The 20,945-nt window shown below is 34.1% G+C and overlaps 6 protein-coding genes across 6 annotated transcripts in view; 4 read left to right on the top strand and 2 right to left on the bottom strand.

The window, feature by feature from the left end:
* Positions 1-791: 791 nt before the first annotated feature.
* Positions 792-1,967, top strand: LOC108834331 (alkane hydroxylase MAH1-like). Its single transcript, XM_018607672.2, has one exon. The coding sequence runs from the start codon at positions 792-794 to the stop codon at positions 1,965-1,967; it is 1,176 nt and encodes a 391-aa protein (XP_018463174.2).
* Positions 1,968-3,282: 1,315 nt separating this feature from the next.
* Positions 3,283-5,020, top strand: LOC130510926 (uncharacterized). Its single transcript, XM_057007641.1, has 3 exons — positions 3,283-3,648; positions 4,396-4,617; positions 4,685-5,020. The coding sequence occupies exons 1-3, from the start codon at positions 3,493-3,495 to the stop codon at positions 4,964-4,966; spliced, it is 660 nt and encodes a 219-aa protein (XP_056863621.1). The 5' UTR covers positions 3,283-3,492; the 3' UTR covers positions 4,967-5,020.
* Positions 5,021-10,840: 5,820 nt separating this feature from the next.
* Positions 10,841-12,785, top strand: LOC130511480 (alkane hydroxylase MAH1-like). Its single transcript, XM_057008508.1, has one exon. It carries the CDS (start codon positions 10,961-10,963, stop codon positions 12,509-12,511), a length of 1,551 nt encoding a protein of 516 aa, XP_056864488.1. The 5' UTR covers positions 10,841-10,960; the 3' UTR covers positions 12,512-12,785.
* A 1,575-nt stretch (positions 12,786-14,360) lies between these two features.
* Positions 14,361-17,433, top strand: LOC130510794 (alkane hydroxylase MAH1-like). The gene has a single exon (XM_057007450.1). It carries the CDS (start codon positions 15,615-15,617, stop codon positions 17,316-17,318), a length of 1,704 nt encoding a protein of 567 aa, XP_056863430.1. The 5' UTR covers positions 14,361-15,614; the 3' UTR covers positions 17,319-17,433.
* Positions 17,434-18,329: 896 nt separating this feature from the next.
* LOC108849895 (alkane hydroxylase MAH1-like) lies at positions 18,330-20,010 on the bottom strand. The gene has a single exon (XM_057007585.1). The coding sequence runs from the start codon at positions 19,993-19,995 to the stop codon at positions 18,439-18,441; it is 1,557 nt and encodes a 518-aa protein (XP_056863565.1). The 5' UTR covers positions 19,996-20,010; the 3' UTR covers positions 18,330-18,438.
* Positions 20,011-20,860: 850 nt separating this feature from the next.
* Positions 20,861-20,945, bottom strand: part of LOC130511931 (alkane hydroxylase MAH1-like) — a 1,710-nt gene continuing 1,625 nt past the window's right edge. The window contains exon 2 of the mRNA XM_057009841.1: positions 20,861-20,918. Coding sequence (XP_056865821.1) covers positions 20,861-20,918 — 58 coding nt within the window. The remainder of the gene's footprint in view (positions 20,919-20,945) is intronic.

The following is a 20,945-nucleotide window of genomic DNA, read 5'->3' as shown; positions in this document are numbered from 1 at the left end:
AAGCTTGTTTTTGTTCTGATGACGATCGTTTGCATGCATCTCTTGATTACTACTCCCTCCGTTCCATAATATAAGATGTTTTGGAGATTTTTTTATGTTTCAAAATATAAAATGTTTTGATACTTTTAAAGTACTTTAACTTTATTGAAAATTGGTTAATCAATAACAGTTTACTACATTATTTATGATTGGATAATTTATATTTAATTTATACTATTTAATGGTATTATATTCTAAAAAGTAAGTTTCTTAATTGTTGTGCATTCAAGTAAAACATCTTATATTATGGAATGGAGAAAGTACTTATCAAATGATTTTTATTGTTACAAATACCAATGCAACCACAAAATTAATTAATTCATGTGTGTATAATTAATGTCTCACATGTTTTAGCAAGCAAGTTATTGTATGAATTACTCAATTCATTAAAAAATTATTCGGAGTATTTCTTTGTTGGAGAAACGATTTTGTGACACGTCTGTAATGGAGGGTTTACACCTTTTTGTGCATTTAGTCTTCTTCTTTCTGTTCCGCCGACGATCGGTCGCATGCATTTTAAACAGGAAACTATAACACTATTTTTGGTCAACATATTTTAAGTATAAAACAGGAAACAATAACTATAGTTGGTCAAATGATTGAGTGTTGTCACTTGTCACACATATCAATGCAACCACAAAATCAAATACATGTGCCTATAATAAATTTCCTCTGGCTATACATAGCAAGGAAGTTCTTGTATGATTTACTAACTCATAAGGAAAAAAAGATCATTTGTGACAAAGTCTATAATGGCGATGATCATAGGCTTTCTTGATATCTTCATAGCATTCGTTTTCTTCCTTGTCTTCCGTTGTCTCTTGCTTTATAAGCAAACCCACAAGCCTTTGCTCACGAACTGGCCGGTTCTTGGGATGCTTCCGGGTCTGCTCCTCCAAGTCCATCGTATCTACGACTGGATCACCGAGGTCCTTGAGGCCACCGGTATGACGTTTTGCTTCAAAGGACCATGGCTAAGTGGAACCGACATATTGCTTACTGTTGATCCGGTGAATATACACTACATTCTAAGTTCAAACTTCGTTAACTACCCTAAAGGAATGGAGTTTAAGAAGATATTCGAAGTCATCGGAGATGCCATTTTCAACATTGACTCTGGCATGTGGGAGGATATGAGGAACTCTTCTCATGCCATTTTTAGCCGCCAAGACTTCCAAAGGCTTTGGGTGAGTACAAGCGTAAGCAAAATAAATCAGGGGCTTGTTCCTATCCTTGAAAACGCTGTTGAGAAAAACATCCTTGTCGACTTGCAAGACGTGTTCCAGAGATTCTTGTTCGACACGTCTACCATTTTGATGACCGGGTATGACCTAAAATGTCTCTCCATCGAAATGCCTAAGGTTGATTTCGGTGACGCTGTGGATGGAGCTTCAGATGCAATTTTCTATAGACATGTCAAGCCGGCTTTCTTGTGGAAGCTCCAATACAAGTTCGGTGTTGGCGTAGAGAAGAGGTTGAGAAGAGGTCTCGAGGTTTTTGACCAATTGCTCGAGACGATCATATCAGCTAAAAAGGAGGAGATCAAAAGTCATGACCCAAAAGAAGAGGTGACAGATGTATTAACATATTACATGACTCTAGACACGGTAAAATATAAGCACTTGAAAACAAGTAACAATAAATTCCTCAGAGACACTATTTTGGGTTTCCTGATCGCGGGACGAGACACAACAGCCTCGGCTCTCACTTGGTTTTTCTGGCTCCTCTCAAGAAACCCTGAAGCAATGACCAAGATCCGACAAGAGATTAACAAGAATATGCCAAAGTTTGATCCTGCGGATTTAGACAAACTCGTGTATCTACACGGTGCCGTGTGTGAGACGCTAAGGCTATATTCACCAGTCCCATTTAACCACAAGTCACCGGCAAAGCCAGACGTGCACTACAAGAAAACATCGGTATTCTGAGGGACATTCCGAGGGAAAATGATTTCCTCGGAATTTTCTGACGAAAAACCGAGGAAATTCCGAGGAAAGCCAAAAATGTGATTTCCTCGGAATTTCCTCGGAATTTTCTTAGGAAATTCCGAGGAAAACACATTTCCTCAGAATATTCCGAGGGAATACCGAGGAAACCATGTCCGTCGGAAAAAAACCGACGGATATTTTTAAAATTCCGAGGATATTTTGTAGCTGTTAGAGAGCCGTTGGGATAGCCGTTGGACGATTTTAAAAATTCCGAGGAAATTCAGAGGAAGGGTAGTTTTTCCTCGGAATTTCCTCACTATATCGGCTGGATTTACCCCTCTTCATTTTCATTCACTCCATTTCTTCTTCTTCTCTCCTACTATCACAAAATTGATATAAAAAAACATGTCTTCTTCAAATTATTTTCGTTCTTGGATCGATCGACCTCATTTGGATCCGGAGACGAGATTGCTTACGAAAGAATACCAACGAGGTATAACCGAATTCATGAGGTTAGTTCGCCGACAACCGGAAGCAGAACATGTCTAAGTCCTAATCTATATGATCAAATGCTTATGAACGAATGGATAAAACAATGCAAATATGCAAGATATCACTTCTCCTTCACAAAACATAAAAAAGAAGCCATTGACTCAGAATCAGAGTAGCTTTATTTTTTTGTTTTTTTTTGTTGAAATACCGAGAAAATTCCGAGGGACTTTAGGGTTTCCTCGGAATTTCTTCGGAATTTACCTTCTCGATTTAGGAATTTGATTATAAAGTATTGTTCCTCGGAATTTCCTCGGAATTTTCTGAGGAAATTCCGAGGAACATGTGGGTTCTCGGTTTAAAACCCCTAGTTCCTCGGAATTTCCTCAGAAAATTCCGAGGAAATTCCGAGGAAAGTACTGATTTTCAGAATTTCCTCGGAATTTCCTCAGAATATTCTGAGGAAATTCCGAGGAACTTGGGGTTTTAAACCGAAAACAACGTTTTGCGGATTGAATAACACGTATATAACCTTCATTAAGTGTCTTAACCATATTATGAAGTCAAACTTTGGTGTTTTACATAATAACAAACACTTTTACGATTGCTTGAACGAAAACCACACAACATAAGATAAACACTTATACACTTTAATAAACGTAAAAGGGAATACTTACAATTATTTTTGAATTTTTGTTATTTCATGGTTTATGATCATCTATACAAAGAATCATCAATGGTATGCATTACATTTGTATAAGAAATGAAATACGGCAAAAAATTGGAATTTGAACCCCAAACCCTGTTTCCTCGGAATTTCCTCAGAATATTCTGAGGAAATTACGAGGAACATAACCAAGGTTCCTCGGAATTTCCTCAGAATATTCTGAAGAAATTCCGAGGAACCCTTGTTCCTCAGAATTTTTTCATTTACCCGGGAACCCTAGCCGCCAAACATTTCGGGAAAATCAGATATATCTAAACCGAGGAAATTCCGACGATCCTTAAAAATATACTGAGGAAATTCCGACGGAAAATGTCCGTCGGACCCCTCATAAAATTAGGGTATCTCGATTCTTTCTTCCCCATTTCTCTCTTCCTCTCCTCTCTTCCTCTACGCGGCTCCTCCTCCTCCTCCATCGATTTCCGGCGAATCCCACCGTTTGTTTCCTCCAATTCTTTGCCAAATCATGTAAGCACCTATCCCTCTCTCTTTTCTTCAAAAAATTTGATTGATTATGGTTTGTGAGATTAGAATTTCGGATTTTAGGTTGTTAGATGGATAGTTTAGGATTGAATGGGTAGTTTAAGTTAGGATTGTTGTTTTGATTGTTGTTTTAGTTTTTTTTGGATTTATTTTTTGTTTTGGTTAAAATTCAAAACGTTTTTCTATTTTTAAAACGTTTTTTGATTTTTAAAAGCGTTTTTCTATTTTTAAAAACGTTTTTCAAGTTTCCAGTAATAATAAAACGTTTTTTAAAATTTTTTAAAAAATTTATAAACCTTTTTTCTCTATTTATAAACGATTTATAATTTTTTATAGATGTATAAATCATGTATACTAACAAATTATAAATTTTTAATAATTTTTATATATTAAAACTAATTTTGTAATTATTAAACAATTTTAATATATTAAAACTATTTTTGTAATTATTAAACTATTTTATATATTAAACTATTTTTTTGTCATTTTTAAACTTTTTTTGTATTTAAACTATTTTTGTAATTATTAAACAAATTTAATTTATTAAAACTGTTTTGTAATTATTAAACTATTTTTATATATTTAAACTATATTTTTTAAAAAATATATGTATTAAAACATCTTTTGTGATTAAAAACTATTATTTGGGATTTTATTTTTAAAAAAATATATATTTACATATATATATACAGGTCTTATGATGATCAGTACTATTCTTATGTTTTTTTCAAGGCGGAGAAAAATGATAGCGAGCCGGTTGATGATCTCGCCCTAATGAAGAGGGCGTATACCAACAAGAAGACCGGCCAGATTGATGATGGTGTTGTGAGGGATGTGGTCACCCTGATCGGTACTCAAGTGGAAGAAGAAGCGTCTCAGCTTCAAACCGAGGATGACGATTCCACGGGTTCGACCTACTTGCCTCGGGTTCGGATTAACGAAATCGTTGAATCGGTAAGTTCTTTTTTTAATGTTCAATTTATTTTTTCTATTATTTAATTTTGACACTTTTCTATTTCAGGGGGTTCCAAAGAAGAAGGGACGTTTGTTCGGTTTGGGTCGTCGTTCGCGGTCGGTTCCGTCTTCTGCTGCACCACCGCCCTTTGTTGATCCAGAAGTACTTTTGGGTCAGATGAAGGACAAGGATGATCGCATATCTGCGTTGGAGTCCACGGTGGCAAGTCAACATGCGGGCTGGGAGGCACAGAAGAAGCTCAACGAGCAAATGTTGGAGATGATGAGGAGGTTGCACCCGAACGAGGTGCTCCCGACCATGCCAGACCCGAACGTCCAAAGCCCGTAGCTTTTTTTTTATAAACTCGAAATGTTTTTTTTTATTTGTACGACTTTGAATTTTATATAATAATATGTTTCCAATTTAAATTTTATATTTTCAAATTTAAATTTCAAAAATTAATTTAAAAAAAAATATTTTTTTTTAAAAAAATAATTTTTTTTTGAAAATTCCGAGGAACACTTCCCTCGGAAAATTCCGAGGAACAAATTCCTCGGAATTTTCCGAGAGAAGGATTCCTCGGAATATACCCTCGGTACAAATCGGAACTTCCGACGATTAATTTCCTTGGAATAGTCCTCGGTATATACCGACGGACGTATTCCTCGGTATATTCCGATGAACAGTGGTCCTCGGTATTTCCTCGGAATTTGTGTTCCTCGGAATTCCGTCAGAAATTTCCGAGGAAATTCCGAGGAAATATAAAATTCCGAGGAGTTTTTTCCGAGGACGTATTTCCTCGGTATGTCGTCGGAATAGCTTTATTCCGACGACATACCGACGATTTTTTCCCTCGGTATATACATGTTTTCTTGTAGTGGTGCTTCCAAGTGGGCATAAAGTCGATGAGAATTGGAAGATTGTCATCTCAACTTATGCATTGGGGAGGATGAAATCTGTGTGGGGAGATGACGCAGAAGAGTTCAGACCAGCGAGATGGATTTCAGCTAGTGGAAGGCTGAAACATGAACCTTCGTATAAGTTCTTGGCGTTTAACGCTGGTCCGAGAACTTGCTTGGGGAAGAAGTTAACGTTCTTGCAGATGAAGACAGTGGCTGTAAACATCATACAAAACTATGAGATTCAGGTCGTTGAAGGGCACAAAACCGAACCAGTTCCTTCTGTTCTTCTTCGCATGCAACATGGTCTCAAAGTTCGTGTAGCTAAGATTTGATTTTATCGGTTTTCTAAATCAAGTTGTACGTGTGCCAAATGCTTACCACTGTTTTCTAAACATATCTTATGTCATTTACTGCTCAACATTTCGTAATATTACGTGTATTTCTTTCGAGTTGTTAAATCATATATTCATGTGTTCCAGAAAATAAAAAATAAATAAATAAATCTTATATTCATATTCATACATTAAGGTACAAATTAACCTTGGAGAATTTTTACCAGCTCGAATCACATATATTTTTGAGATGAATCTTTCGGTTTGATACTTTACTTTCAGCTATTTCTTTAAGCTTTCTTTTTTTCTTTCTTTCAATTTAAAATTGCATAGAAGTAAAGACTATCCACCGTTTTTTCAATGATTCTTTCTTTCTAAAAACAGATGAGGCTTCCAAGAGAAAATACAATTTTACTTATACGACAATTCTCTCAAATAACAATTTTAAAATTTTTGTCGTAAAATAGCACTTAACAAAATAAAATGATCAAAATAACATATTTTTGTTTTGAAAAAATTGATATTTTTTTTTAAATATTTGAACACATTCCTAAAATTCCACATCTTAAATCTAAATCATAAATATTAAATTAATTAACCCAAAAGTTATAAATACATATCTATCCTTTACTAAAACTTTTTAGTCATTTTTTCCTTATAATGCTATTTTGTGATAAAAATTTGATTTGATGTTATCATGGTATTTTTCTCTTTTACTTAATCTAAATTCAGCATTCGACTATTTGTAGACTAAAAGATAGGTGCGCATTGAATAGGTGGTTAATTGATAGTGTACTTAGCTAGTAATTAAAGCGTTGACAAAAAAATGTCTAACTAAAGGCGTCTCTAATGGTTGATTTCATTTTTTACTTCAAAAGTGCATTTTATTCAAATGAAGCAAAAAATAAAGCACATATTTTTCAATTGTTTGCTTCATTTTCGTTTTCTAAAAGGAAAATTTTAAACATATTCTATGTCCACTTTATCTTTAATTATAAATAAGACCTTATATTTTTCGTATCTAATAATTTTACCTAACTGTTTTATTTTAACAATAATCCAACATAGATATTATTTAATATAAATTAAACATTATCATATAAGAAATTTATTATATAATACGAATAATTAAATGCAGTACATCATATTTTGTAAAAAAAAAATACAATCTTATATATAGTTTTCCTATAAATGATTAATAAACATATTTAGAAGTAAAATGTGACATTCTTTATCTTCCATTACTTTTGAATGGGTTAAAATTCTTAAAATGAATATTCTCATAATTTTTAATATAAATATTTAATTAGATGAAAAAATAGTTAAAATTTCAGAATTGATTGGATAATATTACGTATATAATTTATTTCAGTAAAAGATAGGAAGCAGTAAAAATTAAGGATCAAATTATATTTTAGAAAATTCAGTTTTTTAAAAATGAAACAGTATTACTTCAAATTTGAAACAGTACTGTTTAATGCTTTATTTTGAAATAAGAAATAAAAATATCATTGGAGCAGAAGTTTCTTTTAAATGAAGTAAAAAGTTAAAAATAGCACTATCGGAGATAAAATAATAAAGCAGATTGCGAAAAACTTGCGGAGAACCCAAGAATGTACTAACTTATCTAAAGGGCATAAAATTTAGCCGCAACGTCTCATGTCATGTTCGAATTCAATTTTTTTGTTTGTTTGTTAAATTTTTGTTTCTTCACAAGTTTATAGGAATTATAAAATTCTTTTGTTTTAAAACTGAAACAGTCACATAAATTTTAAATTAGAAATCGTGAGATCGAGAATTTATAACCTCCAAATAGGAATATTAAAGGAAGTTATTGGATACTTCCTCCGTTTCGAATTACTTATCGTTTTAGAATAGAATCTTTATTTCAAAATAAGTGTCGTTTTCGGTTTTCAATACAAAATTTATTGACAATATTTTTACTCTAATTTTTCTATTGATTGATATATGGTTATGTGTATTGATAATGGTATTTTTTTTATTTGAAAATATGTAAAATAAATGTTATTTTAATATGTGTTACATAAATCTAGAATGACAATAATATGAAACGGAGGGAGTAACAATTATTGAAAAAAAATCAATCCACTAAAATTCATTGCTATGGAAATATTTTCAAGATTTTTAATATGATTCTTCATTTCTTTTTGAAGGTGCGCCTAAACATGTCCTTTTCTAATCAAACAGCAACATAGTATTATTCAAAAGATTACGTAGTTGTAAATCATCCCACAATCACTCTATATTTTTAAGTTTTCCCAAATTCTATATTTAAATTTTTAAAATGCACTTCTCCAAGTAAACTTCAAAATTAACTTCAAATTACTTGCATTTTACAAGTTGTCCTTATATTTGTCACAACTAATATAAATTCATAAAAAAATTAATAAATACCTAACACATATATAAAAGTATTAATTAATAAAAGCTTAAATTAAAAATAAAACCAAATTATTAGTGTTGTTGTAATATTTAAATTTCTATAATAATTATGTCTTCATGTACCTTTCTAAAAGGTTTTTTATTAAGTTTGTTTTGTAATATTATTGTTATCTAATTTTAATTTTAAATAATATAAAACCTGTTTTAAAAATTTTTATTTAATTTTATGTGTAAAACTTAACTTAAAGAAATTATCTGAGATATAAAAGTTTTAAAGATTAAAATGAGAAATGAGAAATATTTAAGAATAATAAATAGAATGTGTAATTGTAATGGCCAAAATGCAAATAAAAAATAAAACTTCAAATTTGAAATTTTGAGTAGTAAAACTTCAAATATGAAGTTGCACTCCTCGAAACTCTGAATTTGAAAATTTGTAGTTTTTTTTAAAAAAAATACTCTATATTTGAAGTTATAGAATGTATTTTGAAAATATTTTAAATTGTTATATGAGTGGAAGTAAGAATGAAATCCAATTATTAATATCAAAAATATCTATTTTTTTGGTTCTAAAACTGGTTTTACCGTTTTGTTGGAAACTCAAATATTGTAAATAGTCTCTGTTACTGTAAACTGAATGTAGATATTAACAGTTACGGTCACAATCTTTTTTGTGTAAAAATATGTAATTCTTCTAGAGCATTCAGTTATTTTTTTTTGTGTGGTAAAAGTAAAACGTTAAATCTCTAGAGGATTAAGTTTGAGGTTTAGTCAACCATTTAATATTGACTTTTCTTGTAATCTAAAATGGTTTGATCAATAAAAACTGAGGTTTAAATTAGACAATTTTTTAAGGTTAGAAAATTAAAACGGCTTAGACAAAAGTTGAAGATTATTTTAGTTTTTTTTTGTTTTTGTGTAAATTTAAGGATTTTTTTTCTGTTTTCTCAATAGTTATAAACGTTGAAAGTAAATTTATAAGATACGACGATTGGCACACCGAAACTATGCTAATATAACATCACTTTCTCATAATGTTGATTTATACTTAATAAAGTTTTGAGAAAAGAAAATGGCTTTTTTGCTAAATAACAAAAAAAAAGAGAAATTAGATTTTGGAAGAGAGTAGAGAGAGATACGAAAAAAAAGTAGGAAAGAGAAAGAGATTTTAGTTAGATTTTTAATTTTGTTTTTTTTCTTAGCTACTTGGTCTAATTTCCCCAAAGAAAATGTTTAGAAAAGAAAGAAAAGGAAATGTACGGAGGCGTGGAGGCATACAAGTCACAAAAAACTATCCATTATGGACCATGTTACTTGAATATGCCAAAGTAGATAATAACTCGGTACACTACACATCAGTAGCAATGTAGCATCAATCACCACCACTTACGTACATGGTCCCTACTCCCTACAGCTCAATTATTGTTCCTTTGATCAATTATCACAAACGGTTCAGATTGAGTCGAATAGTATGGACACCTGATTTTTTCCTCTTAGCAAACAACTAAAATTTTAAAGCGGCAATATTGATATTACGTACAGTTTCTTCCGTTAAAGCTAACTGACTTCCTTTTTAAAGTATATTTTCTTATTAATATTGAAAGATGATGTTTCGGTGCTAACGGTTATAAACTTTTTTATCTGACTTTTCTTTTGAACATGGAATTGTATAAGGGTATGGGTGTAATACATTATACATGTAGTACTAGAATTAAGGGAAGATAAAAGTTTTTTTTTGTTAACCCGGAATATCTGGCGGGCGGTGATCCAACCTACTAATTTCCAAAAACCTAATCACCGGCACCGGTTAGATCCGATTACTTGCAAAGAGAGTTATATACCTTTGTCGTCTGATCACAAAAATGGTTAATCTGAATTAGAAGACATTTGAACCTGTGTGGGTCTTTATGAATGACCTCAACCACCCGACTACACTTTTATGGTTCTAAAGATAAAAATTATGGTTTAATGCAATTTACAATAAAAACTACTTTTTTATAGATATATGTAGTGACTTTGCTGTAAAATAAGAATTACTATTTTGTCAACAATTAGTAGTTCTTTTGATGTATAAACTATAGTATGTATGTATTATTTATAAAATATAAACAATAATATAAAATATTATAATACAAATTTAGTAAAAAGTATTTAGAGAAAAAAATAAAAATTAACTAAAGATATTCATATATATATATATGTATAAATAATTTATGTACATAGTTTTTTAATTACTAAACAAAATTAAAAATTGACTATATACAAAGCTATTTAAAAAAAAAGTATATACAAAGCTCCCATATTGGTTAGACATACGGAGCCGAAAGTTGTCTTGTACTTAAACAATTAACTAATTACAGTAATACGTCGCATGCACTGGACCATTGGTTTTCGAAATATTTTGACATGCATAAATCTACGGTACCAAACACGTGACTAGTCTGGACCATATGTGGCAACACGTGACTAGTCTGTATCATTTCGATGGGGCTAGGATACCTCTGTATAATTCAAAAAAAAAAAGAGTACATTTAATCACCTAAAGGTAAGGTCAGATCCCTCGTGTTATGATTGCTGAGACATTGACATTTCATCAATTCAAAGGACACAAATTAAACACGATGCTTTCTAGTTTTCTATTCATCCTTTATACCAAGCTTCCCCTTTTGGTGTAATATCTCTATTCTAATTTTTTTTCCCATAATATGGCTTTGGTAAGCTTAGTTGATATCTCAATTGCTTTCTTTTGTTTCCTCATCTTTCAGTTTTTCTTGATCAGCAAGAAACCTCACCCCTCCTTTCTCACAAACTGGCCGTTCCTTGGTATGCTTCCCGGCTTGACCCTGAAGATCCATCGTGTTTATGACTTTGCAACCGAGGTTCTTGAGCATGGGAACTTAAACTACCTTTTCAAAGGCCCCTTTTTAGGGGGCCTTGACATGTTAATCACCGTTGATCCTGCTAATATCCATCACATTATGAGCTCAAACTTCTCTAACTACCCTAAAGGGACCGAGTTCAAGAAGCTATTCGACGTCTTGGGAGATGGGATTTTCAACGTAGATTCTGAGCTGTGGAAGGATCTGAGGAAATCAGCTCAAAGCATGATGATGAATCCAGAGTTTCAAAGCTTTTCAATAGCTACAAGCTTGAGTAAGCTGGAGAAAGGTCTTGTCCCACTTCTTGACCATGTTGCTAAAGAGAAACTCGTCGTGGACTTGGAAGATGTTTTTCAAAGATTCACGTTCGACACTACTTTTGTTTTAGCTACCGGGTATGATCCAGGTTGTCTCTCGCTTGAGATGCCAGAAATCGAGTTTGCAAGAGCTTTAGACGATGCCGAGGAAGCTATTTTCTACAGACATGTCAAGCCGGAGATGGTGTGGAAGATGCAAAGATTGATTGGGCTTGGAGATGAGCTGAAGCTGAAAAGAGCTCACGCCATTCTAGATCGTGCTTGCTTTAAGTGCATATCTTCCAAGAGAGATGAGATAAGCCGTGGGACTAATAATATTGGTTCCAAAGATTTGCTGACGTCTTACTTGAATGTGGACACGACCAAGTACAAGCTGTTATATCCTAATGATGACAGGTTCCTTAGGGACACGGTATTGAGCTTCATGTTAGCGGGTAGAGACACAACAGGCTCAGCACTCACTTGGTTCTTCTGGCTTCTCTGTAAGAACGAAGAAGCCATAACCAAGATTCTTCAAGAAATCAACAAAAATATATCTCCAGGAACCAAGACAGATGCTGCAAACTCCAAAGATGATTATGATTCATTCAATCCCCAGGAGCTGAAGAAGTTAGTTTATTTACATGGTGCAATTTGTGAAGCCCTAAGGCTCTATCCACCTGTTCCCTTCCAACACAAGTCTCCAACTAAAACCGATGCTCTTCCAAGCGGACACAAAGTCGATGCCGGCTCAAAGATTTTGTTCTGTCTCTATTCATTAGGGAGAATGAAGTCGGTTTGGGGAGAAGATGCATTGGAGTTTAAACCGGAGAGATGGATTACTGATAATGGAACTTCTGTACATGAGCCATCTTATAAGTTCTTATCATTTAACGCAGGTCCAAGAACTTGTCTGGGGAAAGAAGTGGCTATGATGCAAATGAAGACAGTGGCTGTGAAAATCATACAAAACTATGATATTAAAGTCGTTGAAGGGCACAAGGTCGAGCCAGCTCCTTCTGTTATTCTCCACATGAAGCATGGTCTTAAAGTCACGGTTTCTAAGAGATGTTTGGTTTGAATGTTTTATGACTAGCCAGAAACGTGGAAAGTTGACGTAGATGATTTCCTTATCCTCTCATGGAACGTCTCATGTCAGCTTGAAAGTTATCCAATAAAATAAGTTTGCAAAAAAAAAAGTTATCTAATAAAATATAATTATTAAAAAGTTAATAGCAGTTTTCAATTTTTTTGAGTAGAATATAGACGTGTGCAAAAATTCTGGCTCCATAATATTATTTTAATGCAGACTCAAATCATGTACTAAATTTATAGAATCTACAGAAAATTGTTTTCTTCTTGTGGTTAAAAATCTAGGATTTTTTCATAGAAAATATGTTAAATCGAAATCTATTAAGACACATATCTAATCTTTGGATGGAAGGTATAGTATACGATAAATTTTCTTTTGAATATTCATACGGATGGGTTTATAGCCATTTTTAATAGAACAATATGATTTAATTTCCGCATCAAAAATATCGAATTCGAAATATGTTTGCATTTAAAACATGTCTACTACCACTAGACTACAAGATCCCGCTAAAAAAAGAATAAAAAAATATATAGCAACTATAAACCATATATATTCGCTTTAGTTTATTTGTATTTTGCTAATATAAACTTAGTCTATTTATTTAACAAAAAACAGTTTATTTAACCTATGAGCTTACTTTATTTTCAATAGGTAAACGCATTAAAAAGTGACAGATTTTTCTGGTGGGGAACTCGCTTATATGAACATGTTTTATATATATGCTATATAATTATATAGACGTAGATTAATCATGCTATTGCAATACATGTTATACAATATTTGGAGTAGCCACAATCTCTTTATGGTAGCTTATATTGGATATAATCATGTTGAACATTTTAGAATAAATAAGGAAAGGCTGACTAGTACGTAATTAAAGTTTAAATTTTATTAGAAAACATTATTTTTATAAAAAGTATAAAGTCTTCATTATTATGGTATATATATATGTTAATATTAATCTGTACATTTAACCAATCAATTGCAGATTTCAAAATGTGAGAAGTAGTAACCGAGAGAGCTAGTCAACGTATTTGTATCCATTAATTTTGTTACTAAAGCTTGTTCATAAAATAAAAATTTGTTACTAAAAATATAGAACAATCTATAAAGAGATGCATGCATATGATTTTTTCCATATTTCTTAACATCTAAAAAACTAATTGAGAATATAAAGAGATACATGCATATGATCTTTTTTTTGAAACGGTATTTTTTATAAAGTTCTTAAAAAGCTTCCTAGTTAATTATACAATGATATTTATTGAATTGAATCACTATATGATTATTTCGTTAATTTAAATTTATGGGATTAAATCACGATATGCTATCCAATGCATAAAAATCAAATATATTTTTAACTAAAACAGATTAAATATCTTTTTGAAATATAAGAAAATTGATGTGGATTTAAAATCATAATAGTTTGTAGATGTATTTTATTATCTGCAATTAAGCATCTGGCATCGGCAATCTACAAAATTCTCGCGTTTTCCATGTACAAATGGGAATCTAGATTATCTATTGTATTTCACCCAAAAAAGACTATCCAGTGTATATTAAAACAAATCAAACGACACGATTTTTATGTATGTGAACTGTATTTAAAAATGCATGATCCAGTAATATTTGTTGCTATACTAAATAGATAACTGAATGGGATAATAATATGTAACATACAGTGTTTTAAGTTCCAAAAAACATACACTGTTTTACAGAAGATATTTTGACTTACGACAAACCTGCATTACCAAACAAGAAAAAAAGAGGACATACTTACCAAAGAAACACTATTTTATTCCATCTTATCATAATTATTCAGGCGATGTAGACACATCACCTGTATAAAACTAAAACTATCGATAGGAAAACGCTCCTAGACACTAAAATCGAGGCAAACCTCAGATCTGTATCTTTCGACGCCGGTGACAGGTTTTTCCGCCGGCGTCGGGACTGTTCATCGTCTCCTTTTGTCTATTTTACTTTCATGTTTTTCTTTCTTACCGTTATGCTGTCTGTTCATGCATCCTGGTTTCAACGTTTGGCGAAACCACCGTCTGTGAAGATCTTCGTAGACTCAGAGCCTTGGTCTGAACCTACGAAACCAATACATTTTACCGGGGGCTCCCGGAACGCCGAGTCAATTAGTGGGGTTCCACTTTTGATCCGATGGCCTGTTCTGAAAGCAAGAGGCACGATGAGGTTGTGCTCTCCTCTTCACGCTCTCAACATCATCACTCCGGCAGGCGTCTGCCATGACCGTTACTCCGGCGAGAAATTCTGTACTATCATAGGCTACGTCTCTTCTCCGATCTGTCATGCCGTGCAACCTGTCCACTCTGATGTGACCAGTTTCAGATCCGCCGCGTCCTTCATCTCCTCTTCACGTAGGTTCGGCGGCGTACAGTTTGGTGACCCGAACCCTAGCAGCATGACTATCTGGGCCTGGCCCATTAAGGGTTATAAAGAGGTCAGCCCATTTCTTAGTTGCCCAATTTCTAAAGGAAAAGTTTCAAAGCCCACATTTATGTGGGGGAGTGTGACCATTTTAGCCAACTTGCTAATAGTTTTCGATGGGTTCATTGAGACTATTACCGAAACTCATAAGCACTCAGTGCCTTATTTCTCTTATACGAAGAGTTCTCATAGTATCCGTTTACTGGTGGATTCACCGGGAAAATCTACATCATTATCATCCTTCTTTCGCAAGAGGCGAGCCGTATTACCCCGTCCCTCATTTATGAGGAATGTTTTCCCTCCGAACACTAAATGGAGGTGTGTATCTTTATCTATAGCCGATTTGTTATCTTGTGTACCGGTCCGTTTGGGGCCTGAAGATGCAACGGATGTTGTTTCGACGATATTTCGAGGTGCGGATTGGATCTTAACGTCACAATACAAAGTGACTAAATCTCAAGTCTCTGGCATTGCCTTGAGTCTTGCTCCGACGCATTCGAGCTATGCTTCGAGTTCGCTGTCATTCTATCGTAGAGGTCTCTCTACTTTTAGCTTGTATGTTTTAATGCTTGTTGTTGTTAGAGTTTGGTTAAACTCTTTTCTTATTTGTAGTTTGAATGTTTGAGTATTAATGAAAATTGTGTTTCAAAAAAAAAAGACACATCACCTGTTTCAGAAAAGCACAAAGGCATTGCTTAATTCAATTCATATATATAATCTGGAACAGTTCTGCCACTTAGTGTATCTATCACACAAGAAGAAGAAGAAAAAACCCTTTAATTCATCTCTAATGGCTCTGATAAGCTTGTTTGAAATCTCCATTGCTTTCTTTTGCTTTTTTCTCTTTCGACATTTCTTGATCAACAAGAAACCTCACCGTAAGTGTCCCACAAACTGGCCTTTCCTCGGTATGATTCCTGGTTTGCTTGTCGAAATCCACCGTGTTTACGACTTCATAACCGAGATTCTCGAGGTCACGAACTTAACCTATCTTTGCACAGGCCCGTGTTATGCGGGCCTCGACATGTTGGTCACGGTTGATCCTTCTAACATCCACCACATCATGAGCTCAAACTTCTCAAACTACCCTAAGGGTCCCGAGTTCAAGAAGCTATTCGACGTTTTGGGAGATGGGATCTTCAACGCCGATTCGGAGCTGTGGAAGGATCTGAGGAAGTCAGCTCAAAGCATGATGATGCATCCCGAGTTCCAAAGGTTCTCATTAGCTACAAGCTTGAGTAAGCTAGAGAAAGGGCTTGTCCCACTTCTTGACCATGTCGCTAAAGAGAAACTCGTTGTGAACTTGGAAGATGTGTTCCAAAGGTTCACGTTCGATACTACGTGTGTTTTAGCGACCGGGTATGATCCAGGTTGTCTCTCGGTTGAGATGCCAGAAATCGAGTTTGCAAGAGCCTTAGACGATGCAGAGGAAGCAATATTCTTCAGACATGTCAAGCCGGAGATCTTGTGGAAGATGGAAAGCTTCATTGGCATAGGAGATGAGAAGAAGATGACGAAAGCTCGCAAGACTTTTGACCGTGTTTGCTCTAAGTACATAGCTTCAAAGAGAGATGAGGTAAGCCGTGGGGTTACAAATATGGATTCTCAAGATTTGCTGACGTCTTACATGAACTTGGAAACGACCAAGTACAAGCTGTTGAATCCAAGTGATGACAGATTCCTTAGAGACACGATCTTGACCTTCATGTTAGCGGGCCGAGACACGACAGGATCTGGACTCACTTGGCTCTTCTGGCTTCTATGTAAGTTTCCAGAAGCCATGGACAAGATTCGTCAGGAAATCAAGACAGTTCTATCTCCAAAAACAAAGACTGATGATGATGATGCTGATTCCGATTCATTCAATCCCCAAGAGTTAAAGAAGTTGGTGTATCTACATGGTGCAATTTGTGAAGCCCTCAGACTCTATCCACCTGTTCCCTTTCAACATAAGTCTCCTACTAAAACCGACGTTCTTCCAAGTGGACACAAAGTTGAAGCCAACTCCAAGATCTTGTTCTGTCTTTACTCATTAGGGAGAATGAAAACGGTCTGGGGAGAAGATGCATCGGAGTTTAAGCCGGAGAGATGGGTTTCTGAGAGTGGGAAGTCGGTACATGAGCCGTCTTATAAGTTCTTGTCCTTTAACGCTGGTCCAAGGACTTGTTTGGGGAAAGAAGTGGCTTTGACGCAAATGAAGAGCGTGGCTGTGAAAATCATACAAAACTATGAGATTAAGATGGTTGAAGGGCAAAAGATCGAGCCAGCTCCTTCTGTTATTCTCCACACGAAGGATGGTCTTAAAGTCACAGTCACTAAGACATGTTTGGTCTGAATTTTCTGAAGTATAATCTATGTTTGCAACAGTAGATGCTTCCTCTGTCCTCCAAGTGTGGTGATCTCATATCAGTTTTTAAGAGTTCATCCAATAAAATTAAATTATAACATTACCTTTAAATTTTAAATTGTAGTTAAATTACTATCTAAATATATAGTAGTTAATTTTATCTATGATTTTCTAGTTTAGTTAGTATTAGGGATGCTTTTTTTTTTTTTACAAATTTACAGTCTAAAAAAATATAAATCAATATACATAAAAAATATTTTTTTTCTTTGGTTGTATATTTAAAAAAAAAGCTGTATATCATGATTGCAAAAATTGGTAGAGTTTTTGATGTAGGCCTAACTTTGAAAAAGTAAAGTTAAATCATGATTGATTAGATTTGATCATTTAAAATAAACAAAGTTAAAGAAATGAGATAAAACTCAACCAATAATCCAGAATATATATAATTTCATTTCGAAATGTACATTGCTTCTTACTAATTTGTTGACACTTCAAAACCTAATACGTTATCCTCGTAAACCCTGTATTTAGGACTTGCACGTAACCAATGTGTTTCTTGGTGAGAAAGCATATGTAACCAAATAAGCTGATAGAAGCCACTAGTGAAGTTTGAGAGCGGGTAGATAAGAAGAAGTAACTGGATTGGTATTACACATAACAAAGTCCAGTGTTTCACTACGTTTGAATGTATTTTAAAATATTCAATTTCAAATTAGAGATGTCTGGAAAACAGCGTGTGATGTGCTCTCCAATAAATAACGATCGTTATTCGACACTGCAAATTAAATCACTTAATTGAAATGCTTTGTTGAACAATTAAGTAACTGAAGGGTCTCTTGACGAGGACGCAATTGAAAGCGTAACCTTGATCAGGAAGTCATCGAAAAAATTACGTTATTAAATTAAATTGATAATGTATCACCCAGATCTGTAACATATTAAATTGATAATTTCAGTGATTTGTGTGAAGAGATTAATACAAGTGGAGCATTGATTTATAAATCGTTAGGAAGGAAAATAACATTTCAGAAATCATACGTTAATGGTTTACAAAAAAAAAAAAGAAATCATACGTTAGCTACGAGTTTTTTTTAGCTACTTGAGCATTTCACTCCAAGGTACGTATAGAATATTTCTTAGCAACCGTGACTTTAAGCCCATGCTTCATGTGAAGAATAAGACCAGGTTTTGGCTCAATCTTTTGTCCATGGACGACACTAATCTCATACCTTTGTAATATTTCCACGATCACTGTCTTCATCAGATCCATTGCTAAATTCTTACCTAGACATGTTCTTGGACCGGCATTGAACGACATGAACTTGTAAGAAGGCTCATGTCTCAACCCTCCCGTCTCTGAAATCCATCTCTCTGGCTTGAACTCCGTCGCGTCTTCTCCCCACACGGCTTTCATTCTTCCCATAGCGTATAGAAAGATCATAATATTTATATTCGATTTGACTTTGTGCCCGCTTGGAAGTACATCTGGTTTGATTGGTGACTTGCGTTCGAAAGGAATTGGTGGGTATAGCCTCATTGATTCATTTATTGCTGCATGCAAATACACCAGCTTGTTCTTGTCTTGGTCACTCCTAGTTAGTGGTAGATTTTCTTTGATTTCTTGGAGGATCTTGGTCAACACGTTAGGGTTTTCAGACAGAGTCCAGAAGAACCAAGTGAGTGTACAAGCCGTTGAGTCTCTCCCAGCTGCCATGAAACCTACTGCGAAGTCTCTGAGGAACTTATCATCTTCAGGATTCAAGAGCTCGTACTTGCTTGTATCTAGCTTTATGTGGGACGTCAAAAGATCCTCCTCACTTTCTTCATCGGCATTGCGAGCAATCTCTTGTGATCTTATCTCTTCTCTCTTGGCTGATATATATTTTGCACAAACACGATCAAGAACGGCATTAGCTTTCCTCATCTTCTTCTCTGTTCCGAATCCAATCCATTTTTGCAGCTTCCACAAGAATCTTGGTGTAATATGCCTATGCAAAATCGCTTCTCCGACATCATCGAGAGCTTTAGCAAACTCAACCTCAGGCATTTCAGTGGAGAGACTTCTAGGATCAGACCCGGTGATGAAAATGAAGGTTGTGTCGAACATGAATCTCTGGAACACGTCTTGCAAGTCCACAACCATCTCCTCATCTGCAATATGACTGAGAAGGGGTAGGAGTCCGTCTCTGAGTTTACGTCGCGTGGTACTTGTTGAGAAGTTTTGGTACTTTTGATGGCTGAATATGACCTGAGAGGACTTCCTCAGGTTCCTCCATAGCTCTGAGTCTGAGTTGATGATCCCGTCTCCATAAGCTTCAAATATTTCTTGGAACTCAGGACCTTTGATGTAGTTTGAAAATTTTGAGCTCAGTATATAGTTGATATTAGCTGGATCAACTGTGACCAATATATCCATTCCAGTGAACCATGGACCCTTGAACTGGAAAGTCAAGTTGGAGTTCCCGAGAACATCGACGCTGTAGTCATATATACGGTGGAGCCTCACCAGCAAACCGGGAAGCATACCTAGAACCGGCCAATTCCAAGGGTAGCTTTTAAGGGTTTTCTTGAAGGGTAAGTAACTATGTTTCTTGTTAAACAAGAAATAGAAAATGAGAAAAAAGAAGAAAGCTATTGATGCTTCATATAAACCTACTGAAGCCATTAGAAAGGATTTTTTTTTTTGAGGTACATAAGGAGAAGAACAAGAAATTTGATTTATAGATAGATGACCGCACATCAACCAGACAAGTTGCAAAAGTCTATTGTTTCATTACACTTAATTAAGCAGATAGGAATCTTTGGATTCACGGTAAAGATATGTTTGAAAAATCATGTTTGCAATTTAACAATCAGAAGAATCTTAAAGACTGTTAAAGGTTCCAGGTTGAATATTCGAGGATCACATGATTTCATTAATGATAATTTTCTTGATGATGAAGCAATGAAAATGGAAGATGCAATAGATGTCAATAGACGATTACGCTTAAATTAGATAGCGTGATCCAAATTTATTACTTAGTATTCGTTATGCATTATAAAATATTGTCTAAACTAATGTGAATCATAACTTATTTATTATAATTGTCTCTAATTGTTAAGCAACAAAATTCATATTCTAAATATTCTCAAAAGAAAAAAAAATTCATATTCGAATTCAAATATAATCACGTTAATAATTGCAATATTAACAAACCAGTTTTTCTGTTCATATCATATTCCAAGTGACCTATTTTTTATATGCTTGATCATAAAGTACCTGTCCACTGCTAAGCATTTTAGCAAAGAAAAAACTGCTTAGAATGAAAAACAAAAAAAACTGCTCAGCATGGTTACAATATTAAGCAAACACTTCATATGTATGCAAAAAAAACTGCTCAGTATGGTTACAAAAAAAAACTGCTCAGAAAGAAACCAACAAGCACACACTTCATATGTATGCAAAATACATCAAGAATCAGTTGATCAAATCATAAGATTTTAAAGCGTTATTTATAACATACTGCAATACATTTGCAGTGATTTTTAATTCATAAATCATTAATTTCAAATTTAACATCTCTTAGCAACTGTGACTCTAAGTCCATGCTTCATCGACAATATAAAACCAAGAAC

This window comes from Raphanus sativus, chromosome 4 (assembly GCF_000801105.2).
Source record: "Raphanus sativus cultivar WK10039 chromosome 4, ASM80110v3, whole genome shotgun sequence".
Taxonomy (NCBI): Eukaryota; Viridiplantae; Streptophyta; class Magnoliopsida; order Brassicales; family Brassicaceae; genus Raphanus; species Raphanus sativus.
The sequence above is the reverse complement of the archived record's forward strand: the minus strand, read 5'-3'. Positions and strand labels throughout refer to the sequence as shown.